Below are 10,601 nucleotides of genomic sequence, written 5' to 3' on the forward strand. Positions count from 1 at the left end.
AGACTTCTGCATGATAATCCCTGGAAACACCTGACCTGCTCTGTGCTGCATGACTTTCAAGTCAGGGAGACATCAGGTCAGCTAGAGATCTTAGAGATCTAGAAGTCCAACACCCTATCTCTTTTCAGTTTTATGTAGGAGAAACTGGGGTCAGGGGAAAGAAAAGGACTCCCCTCCTCAAAGTTATATAATGAAAAAAATAGAATTAAATTCTTAGGCTTTTTTCCTTTCATATACCCTCCTATTGCTTTCCCTTTAGATCTCCATGTAACTATCTCATGGATGATCTCTCAAAAGTACAGGGTGTGGTGTTTTCCTCTCCATCCCCATAGGCCTGATTCAGTGAGGTCAAGAAGTATGGTGCACTGGAATTCCCTCCTCGATAATAATCCCTGAGTCCTCTGAGCCCTATGCCTATCTTCCCTGAGATAATGACTGGGACTGGGACTGCGACCCACATCTGGGATCCTAAAAGACTAGGGGCTGGGGTCCTAAAACCCCTTGGGAATAGAGTTTCAGGTAGAATGCAAAGATGGAATTTCCTGAAAATGAGGGTAGGAGATCAGGGAGTGAATAAAGGACGGGTTCCCTTATTTCCTCCCCAAGACACAGGCATCTAGCCAACTTTACCCAGGATGTATGTGTGTGTATGTGGAGGAAAAGGGTTGGACAGATGAAGGGGTGGGGCCTCTGAGCAACTGGTGTTAGCAATTGGATTTTCTATACTTGAAAAGGAAGCTTAGAGGCTAGACTCCTCTCTCTCAAGGCTCCACACCTCTGACAGCAGCCATCCAGGTAAGCCTTGGGTTTCCTCAGAGATCCTGCATCCTTTACCCCATGGGGGTATTACCCCTGGTGTAAGTCCCCATAGAGACCCAGTGGTTGTGCCCTATTCTGGGATTACAGGCTTTTGATGTCCCAACCACCATCCTCTCAGGGACTCAGAGTCGTACCTGAGTATGCATCAGGCATCCAGGTCCATAGCCCCCACCCCTGAGGGACCTAGGTATCTTATGCCTTCATAGATCCCATGCATCAATGCCTCCAGATCTCAACATCCAAGCCTGCAAGTACTTTCAGGAGCCCAGAAGTCTAGGCACCAGCGCATGCCTCCTCCAGGAATACAGGTGTCTGGGTCTCCTTGGCAAACCCCCAGGACCATTCCTAGACTGAGGTTTCTAGGATCTAGTGACTTAAGGTGAGACCAGATGGTGTCAATATTGGGACTGGTATTTCTTGTTCTGGGATTCCTACCCTTCTTCACTCCACCTCTCAGCAGGACCTGGGAGGAGCCCAAATGAGATGACTCTGAAGGACCTTCTCAATTTTCACATTCAGTTTAATTCAACAAATATTTATCTTGCCCCTACTTTGTGTCCAGCATCTTGAAAACGAGAAGACACTGGGGCTGGAGTTGGCTTGAATTTCAGTCTGCAACTCACTACCTGTATGAACCTAGGTAAGCCAAGCACTCTCATGGGTTAAGTTTCCTCTTCTGTAAAATAAGGGAGTTGAATCAAATCTGGAGTTCTTAACCTGGGGTCTGTGATTTAAAAAAAAATCTTTTATTAATATGTTGACAACTGTATAGAAGCTACCATATCTATTTTATTTTATTTTATGTAATGAAAATCCTTATTCTAAGAAAGGGTGCATAGGCTTCACCAGTCTAACAAAGGGGTCTATGGCATAAAAAAAGTTTAACTATCCTCAGATTAGAAAATCCCTAAAGTCTCTACTGATTTTGAAATCCTAGTGGAGAGTCCCACAACTGAACTCACAATCTAGCATTCCCATCTTGTCTAATTGAGATGGATAAAACTGATTCTTGCATATTTCCAAATATTTCCCAACCCCTCAACTTCACATTTCCAAAACTGCCTCTTATTCTTTCCTCCACCTCACCCAACCTCCACAGCGGCCTCACATTATATTGACAGACCTCATACTATACAATAGGTTACCAACTGTGATCCCAGTTCAGAAAATCAAATGAATCATCTTTGATTTCATACTTCTCCTGTTTCTACTCCACCCTACATACACACATTTATCCAATCAGTTGCCAAGCCCTTTTTGTTTCTTCTAAAATCCCAAGTAGCTTTCCCTGCAACACTTACATTAGCCTTCCTTTCTTCTCATCTGAATGATTAGAAATATATCTCTTACCTGATTTTCTTACGTACAGTCTACTCCTTCTTCAATCATACAAAATGCATGCAAAAAAAAAAAAACCAATTCATCTACCTAACAGTCATACCAACTCCTGTACTCAAAGATTTCCCAAGGCTCCCTACTACCTATTGAAAAACATTAAAATTCTGTCCCCTGGCATCCAGGCTCCTTCACAGTCTGGTCCCAATTTACTTATCCTTTCCTTACCCACAGCTCTCCCTATTTTTCACCAGTTGAAAGTCTCTTCCTTCAGGATCCCAACTCAAGTCACATTCTTCACTGCAAAACCTTCCCTAACCCTTCTCCCAGGGGAAAGAAATCTTTCCTTCCTCAAGATTTTCAGAACATGTTTGCTGAGTTTCCTTTTTTTTTTTTAAACCAAATTACTTTCAGTACAATTCAAAAAACATTTATTGTGCTCAAGGAGTCGAGGTAGACATTGGGGAAACAGGCAAAAAAAAAAGAAAACCAGTCACTGCCTTTGGGAACTTACAGACTAGGGTTCAGGGATACAACATGTATAAATTCAAAATATATTCAAAGTAATTTCAAGAGGGAAAATATTATGATGCTAAAGGGAGGGATAGAGGTGGAAGAGGGAGTCAGAAAAGGCCACCTGAAGGAGGCTGGGAAGGGGGAATTATTTGAGGGAAAGTTCAAGGCATAAAGGGAGCACCACTGCATGGAAGCAGATGGACGTTACTATTTCACTGCTTTTCCAACTAAAAAACCATCTTCTACAGGAAGCTGTTCCCAGCCTCTCTTAATTCTAGTATCTTTCCTCTGCTCATTTTTTGCCCTGTATCCAGTATATAGGTTGTTTACATGTATGTGTTTGCATGCTGTTTGCCCAATTAGATTGTCAGCTCTTCTAGGGCAGGGACTGTCTTTTGCCTCTTTTTGTAAACCCGGTATTTAGCATAGTGCCTGGCACATATGTAGTCAACACTTAATAAATGTTTATTAATTGATCGATTGATTGATTATGTATGGGAAACAGTTTATGGGAAACTTGTTTGAGTGAAATAGAAAGTTTATTTAAGAGGGAAGAAATAATAGAGAAATTTAAAATAATATTCTAAATAGTATAATATTTAATATATAATAAATAATATAAACATATTATGCTATATAAATAACATTTTAAGTATTATAATATTTAATAAATATTATAATATAATTAAATAATATTTAAAATAATAGCGAAGGAGAGAAATAATAATGGAAAGGTAGATGGAGACCCCAAATAATAAAAGGTTAAAATGAGTATATTTGCTTCTGGGAGTTGGGTAACTCAATGGCCAGCAAGTCCTTCTAGTTTGGAGGTCAGATTTGTATCCAATCTACCACACTGCTATATATATATATATATACATGTGCATATACAAATGCATAAAGGAAGGAGGAGGGACAAGAGAGAGGGAGGTGAGGAGGAAAGAGAGAAAGAGACGGACAGACAGATAGACACGCAGACACACAAAGGGAGAGAAAGACAGACAGACAGACAGAGATCACAAACAGGAAGGGACCTCAAAGACTATGTAGACCTCATTTTACAGTTTAGGAAAATGAGACATAGAGAGCTTACATGGCTTCCCCAATGTCTCACAAGTAGTAATCATCAAATGTAGGATTTGAATCTCGGTTCTTTGATTCCAGGGCCAGTGATCCCCATTCCACCCCATTATATTATAAACTCCAAATACTTCAATAAATTGCCATTTTTATGAGTTGCGTCAGAAGAGGTATTTGGAATTATGGGCATTCTAAAGAGAGCTAGACCACTAACTGGTTCTTTACTACCACACAATTTTCTCCAACTCCCAAATCCCCTTCACCCTTCTCCCCACTATCAATGCATTACCAAAAAGGGATGGGGCTTAGTGTATAAACTGGAAAGAAGACTTAGTTTAGAGTCCAAGTTCTAAACCTTTTCAGTGGGCCATGGACCTTTTCCTTCCCATAATAATGCTTTTAAATAATTGAAGGAAATTATGCATTTCAATTAGAGGTTGGTGAAAATAAAGATGTAAAAATTTATTTTCCTATCCAAGTTCATGGATTACCTGAAATCTATCTCATATCCTTTGGCCCTGGGTTAAGAGAATCAGAGGTCTTGGATTTAAATGCCAGCTCTGCCATTTTTGCCTCTCTAGACCTCATTTCTTCACCTTAAAATGAGAGGATAGCACCTTCATAGTCCTTTTCAGTTCTAAAATGTATCATCCTGTTATAAGAAAGGGTAGAGTCTGTAAACATTACAGAACAATTGACCTGGACAATGAACAACTGACCTGGATGTAGGTATGGGTGGAAGAGGGGAGGAAAATGTCAGAGATGGTCTAAGTTATTGGGCTTGGTGGTAACACAATAATGAACGTTAATACTCTCATCTTACTTTCCCAATCTTGCAGCCGATTAAATCTTCAAAGCCCTTCCCATGAATCTGGGATACTGAGAGCAGGAAGAAAAGTCTTGAAAGATCTAGGGAAGAAAGATCCCAAGCAGGTAGGCTTGTACAGCTCCTACCTATCCCCTCCCCTCCTGACCCCACACCTCTTAAAACCTTGGAGCAGAGGATTGAGACATAGCAGTGACGGTTCTACCAGAATAAATAAGGAAACAGAACAGGAAATATTACTCCAACATCTTGTTACTACAATACTATGATAAGAAGACCAATAACTACAAGGAAAACAATAACTCTTTTATGTTGCAGAACATTGATCTAATTTGGTAGAAATTTTTCTTCTTTGATAAGGTCTCTACTCCAGTGAAATCAGTCCAGGTCAAAAAACAAACAAAAACTCAAAAGTCAAAAACAAAAGCTGACTATATATTGCTTTAAGGTTTACCAAAGGCTCCATGGACATTATCCTATTTCATCCACAGAAACTTATAGAGTTATAAATATTATCGCCTTTTTAGACGTGAGGAAACGGAGTTTTAGAAAGGTTAAGTGACTTACCTTACCTAGGGCACATATCTGAAGCCAAATCCCATGGCTGAAAAGCCTTCCCCAAATGCTTAGATTCCTTCAAAGTTTTCCTCTTTTAAGGAGCTTTCTCCTTTCTTCCCCCTGTCATAGTGTCAGGGATCATACAAGCTCTCTCACCTTCCTCAAACAACCTTGTATTTAATTATCTGTGCATAGGTTCTATCTTCCTGGGAGAATGAATCCCTAGGTCTTTTTTTCCAGTGCCAATCTCTTTTCTGAGGTCTAGTTCTTTATCATCAGCTATTTATAGGGTGTTTCAAATTAGATATCCCATAGGCCTCCCACTCTCAACATTTTCAACACAGAACTTACCTTCCTCTTCCCCTCCGAAAAACTATTCCTTTCCAAACTTCCTTATAACCATCCCCTCAGTGTTCACAACCTCAATGTCATCCTCTCTTTTACCCATTCCACTTATCCAATCAGTTGCCAGATCTTGCGATTCCTTTCTCTACATCTCTTGGATATGTTGATTTTTCTCCGCTTAAATAGCAACAACCCTAGTTCAGACCTCATTTCCTCTCATCTGTACTTATTGTAACAAAACCCCAGGTGACAAGTCTTTCCCCACTCCAATCCATCCTCCACATAATTGCCAAAGTGATTTTCCTAAAACATAGCTCTGACCCTGTCACCCCTCTACTCAGTAAACTCCAACTCCCTGTGACTTCTCAAATATTATTTCTTCTGTTTGACATTTAAAGTTCTTGACGATCTGACCCCTTTCTATCTTTCCCATCTTCTAACACATTACTCCCTTCCACACACTCTCTAGGACAGAGGTTCCCAAACTTATTTAGCCTACCACTTCCTTTTTAGAAAAAGTTACTCAGCACCCTACCACCCAATCTACTTTCTTTAACCCTTTAATGTGTTTCTTGAAATTTGCATCAGTTCCAAAAAATATAAAGTATTTTTCTAAATGATGCATCTTAAATTTAATAATTTATTGTAAATTTGTGGGATTTTTCCTGTCCTAAAATTTTGATGACACAGTATTGCATCATGTAGACATATAGTATCATATTGCAAACAAGTCATTACATGCACATATTCCTACTTATTCATGCTGAACTTTCTGACAATACACAACACACTTGCCTGCCAACACTTGCTTGTTAAGACCTGTTGGGGGATTTGACACTTATCAGTTGTAACTTGTATTTTGTGTGTGTATTTGGAAAATAATGTAACACTATGACTTTAACTCTGTTATACAGCAGGTGAAACATGAACAAATGGTTTTTCAAAATTTTCTTATCCTCTCTTCTTACCTAATGCATCCACTGCCCCCTTATTTTCATTCAAAGCACCCCAAGTGCACCAGAGGATACTACAGCTCCGCTAGATCAGTCCAGCACCCCCAAAGGGGCAGTATCACTCACTTCGGGAACCTCTGCCTGGGATCTAGCTTACTTTCAATTCTTTACATATAACACTCACTTTGTACTTTGTACTGACTGTATTCTCCCTGTCTAGAATGCTTTTCTTCCTCACCTCTGCCTCAGTTTTTCTGATTTTCTTGAAAATTTGATTCAAACCCTATGTAGTGGGATGTGGGTTGGGACCTATTGTGAGTCAATCAATGAGAGCTAGAGTGATTTAGGTTTAAGGCATGGTCTTTAGAAAAAGAAATCTAGCTCATAAACCCCAGGATATCTTGTGAGGTTTCAGCAATCAAAATTTATATTCCTTTGGGCAGAGCACCTGCAGGTAAGGGTATGATTCCATGTGTGAACAGAGGGAGAGGAGGAAGGGAAGGAGGGAGGGAAGGAAGGAAGGAAGGAAGGAAGGAAGGAAGGAAAAACAAAGAAAGAAAGAAAGAAAGAAAGAAAGAAAGAAAGAAAGAAAGAAAGAAAGAAAGAAAGAAAGAAAGAAAGAAAGGAAAAAGAAAGAAAGAGAAAAAGAAAGAAAGAAAGAAAGAAAGAAAGAAAGAAAGAAAGAAAGAAAGAAAGAAAGAAAGGAAAGGAAAGGAGGGAGGGAGGGAGGAATGGAGGAAGGATGGAAAATATTTTATCCTAGAGGCAACAGGTAGTTATCGAAACTTTTGGAGCAGGAAAGTAACATAGTCAGATCTGTGCTTAGGAAGATCACTTGGAAACTGTGGAAGATGGACGGAGGCAGGTAGACTAATTAATTAGCTACTGCAATAATCTAAGAGCTATGTGGTGCACTGAGTGTCAAGCCTGGAGTCAGGAAGATCTGAGTCTTAGATACTTATTAGCTGTGTGACACTGGTCAAATCACTTAACCTTGTTTGCCTCAGTTTTCTCATCTGTAAAATGAGCTGGAGAAGGAAATGACAAACTACTCCAGTACCTCTGCCAGGAAGACCCCAAATGGGGTCATGAAGAGTGGGACACAGCTGGAACAACTGAGCAATAATAATGCAGATGATCCATGCCTGAGCCAGGGTGAAGGCTGTGGGTGTGGACATCTTGTGCAGGTAGAATCAACAAGATTTGAGGCAGCTCAATGAATAGTGGAGGTGAGGAAGCATAAAAGGTTGAGTGTGACTACAAGATTTCAAACTCAAGTGACTAGAAGGAAGATCGCACAAACAGGAAAGTTTGGAAGAGGGGAGGTTTGAGGGAGGGAAAAGATTGGAACTATTTGGGAATAAGTTAAATTTGAGATGCCCATAGAACATAAAAATGGAAATGTTCAATATGTAATTTATGATGTAGCAGTAGAACATAAGAGAGAGAGAGAGAGACTAGGCCTGGACATAGTATTTATTATTAAGCTACAAGTATATGCAAAGTGCCAGGGATATAAAGAGAAAAGTAAGACTGTCCATCGTCTCAAGTAACTCACATATGGAAGGGATCCACTTCAAGCCAAATGGAAAGGTCCATGGTCCTTAGGGTGCAGTTGCAAAGCAGATGTTAATTATTCTATTTTAATGTCATTTCTACTGATAATATCATATCAGTTTCTGATGTCAACAATGCTGAGAACTCAAGACCCATCAAAGAAAAGTCTTGTCTCTAAAGTGCTTAGCATTGTCGACAATACCTTTCTTTGATGGATCTTGAGTAGCTGTGACTATAGCACCTGAAGGAGCAGTTGCCAGGTTGCAGCTATAGGGTGTTGCTTCCCAGGATGATTGCTGAGGGTACTGTGCTGGAAGCCTTGTTATCTTCATGGCTCTTGGGTCCAGAGGCCTAGAATGTCTCCACCAGGACTGAGGGGAGATAGTATTCATTGCTGTGGTGGCAGCTTGCCTGGTCCATCTTGATTCCTGTCTTTCCCAGATGGTGCATAGCCATTTCACCTAAGCTGGCTTGCCTACCATGTAGAGGGCAATTAGTTGATAGCTGATAGAGATGGGTGTGCCTTTCTCCACAGGAGATGATATCTGTGAGGACTGGGTTGGTCTCAGGACCAATGACATGTTGCCATGACCTTATCTGCCTGTTGGTGGCAGTTTGGTCCGCAGTTCTTGCTCCTGATGATTGAAAACGGGAGCCCTTCTTCTGCAATGATTTTTACCTTCAATAATAGGTTCAAGGGCTGGGCTAAAAGCATATCTGATGGTTTGGGGAGCACTGCTACTCATAAAGCACTTGGCTTCAAGGGCCTGGGCTATTTGGAAGCAATGGGTAGCCAAGTGGATAGAGTACCTGAATCTGGAGTCAGGAAGCCCTGAGTTCAAATCTGTCCTCAGACATTTACTAGTTATGTGATCCTGGGCAAGTCACTTAAACTCTGTTTGCTTCAGTTTCCTCAACCATAAAATGGGAATCAAAATATGACCTACCTCACAGGATTGCTATAAGGATTAAATGAGATAGCTGTAAAAAGTGCTTTCTTGTCTTATTGCCATAGCTAGTATTTCTAGAACAATATTGAATGATAGTGACAATAATGGGCATTTAGGGGTAAAAGAATCAGAATAAGCAACAAGAAAACAAAATGATTCTTTGTAGCTGATATGATGGTATACTTAGAGAATCCTACAGAATCAACTGAAAAAACTAGTTGAAATAATTAACTTCAGCAGTTTCAGGATATAAAATAAATCCACATAAATCCTCAGCATTTCCATATATATGCACATATATGTATATATATATGCACATACTTATATGTATTACCAAGAAAAACAAGAAGAAAGAGATAGAAAAAGCAATTTCAAGAGATAGAAAGAGACAGAAGAAAGAAGAAGAAGAAAAACAAGAAGAAAGAGATAGAAAAAGACGATATAAAATGCTTAGGAGTCTACTTGCTAAGAAAAACCCAGGAACTACATGAACACAATTACAAGATACTTTTCAAACAAATAAAGTCATATGTAAACAATTGGAGAAATATTAATTGCTCATCACTAGGGCTAGCTAATATAATAAAAATGAAAATTCTATCTAAAGTAAGCTACTTATCCAGTGCCATACCAATCAAATTACCAGAGAAAAAATTTAGAGAACTAGAAAAAATAACAAAATTTATCTGGAAAAACAAAATGTCAAAAATATCAAGGGAATCAATGAAAAAAATGTAAAGGAATGCAGCTTAGTGGTACCAGATCACAAATTATATTACAAAGTGGTAATCATTGAAACAATCTAGTACTGGCAGGGGTGGATCACTGGAATAGATTAGGTACATAATACTCAGGAGTAAATGACCAGCGTAATCTAATGTTTGACAAGCCCAATGATCCAAGTTTTGGAGACAAGAAATCATTATTTGATAAAAAATGCCGGGAAAACTAGAAACCAGTTTGGCAGAAACTAGGTATAGATAAACACCTCACACTTAGATGTGTGTTCATCCTTCATTGCCAAAGAGGACCATGCCATCAGAGAAATAATGACATGACTTGCACTTAACTTTGTTTTGAGTGAGGGAGGGCTGTGCAGGTCACCAGCCTCACTTCTCCTCCAGAGCCATCTGAATCCAGTGACCAGATATTCCTCAGGATGACTGGAGATGACCCAGGATGAGGCAATTGGGGTTAAATGACTTGCCCAAGGTCATACAGCTAGTGAGTGTCAAGTGTGTGAGGTGAGATTTGAACTCAGGTCCTCCTGACTCCTGCACTGGTGCTCTATCCACTGCACCACCTAGCTGCCCCTCACACTTAGATAAGGTCAAAATGAGTACTTAATTTAGACATTAAGAGTAGTATCATAAGCAGATTAGGGAGCATAGAATATTTTACCTGTCAGATTTATGAATAAGGGGAAAATTTATTACCAAACAAGAGATAGAGCACATTATAAAGTATAAAATGGATAATTTTGATTACATCAAAATAAAAAGGTTTTGAACAAACAAAACCAAAGCTGCCAAGATTAAAAGGAAAGCAGGAAACTGGGGGAGGAGGGAGGAATTTTTACAGTAAGTTTCTCTGGTAAAAGCCTCATTTTTCAAATACAGTGAACTGAATCAAATTTATAAGAATTCAAGTCATTCCTCAATT

At 39.5% G+C, this 10,601-nt stretch overlaps 1 protein-coding gene across 2 annotated transcripts in view; it reads left to right on the forward strand.

Moving 5' to 3' along the window:
- The first annotated feature begins 693 nt into the window (after positions 1-693).
- Positions 694-10,601, forward strand: part of LOC140499519 (galactoside alpha-(1,2)-fucosyltransferase 2-like) — a 21,555-nt gene continuing 11,647 nt past the window's right edge. Inside the window, exons 1-2 of one of the 2 annotated variants that reach the window (XM_072601040.1) lie at positions 694-795; positions 1,382-1,459. In XM_072601040.1, the coding sequence (XP_072457141.1) occupies positions 1,450-1,459 (10 nt within the window). In that variant the 5' untranslated portion in view covers positions 694-795; positions 1,382-1,449. Of the gene's footprint in view, positions 796-818; positions 1,460-4,589; positions 4,684-10,601 lie in introns of those variants that run through there. The other variant, XM_072601041.1, reaches the window with a different exon arrangement.

This window comes from Notamacropus eugenii, chromosome 4 (genome assembly GCF_028372415.1).
Source record: "Notamacropus eugenii isolate mMacEug1 chromosome 4, mMacEug1.pri_v2, whole genome shotgun sequence".
NCBI classification, from domain to species: Eukaryota; Metazoa; Chordata; class Mammalia; order Diprotodontia; family Macropodidae; genus Notamacropus; species Notamacropus eugenii.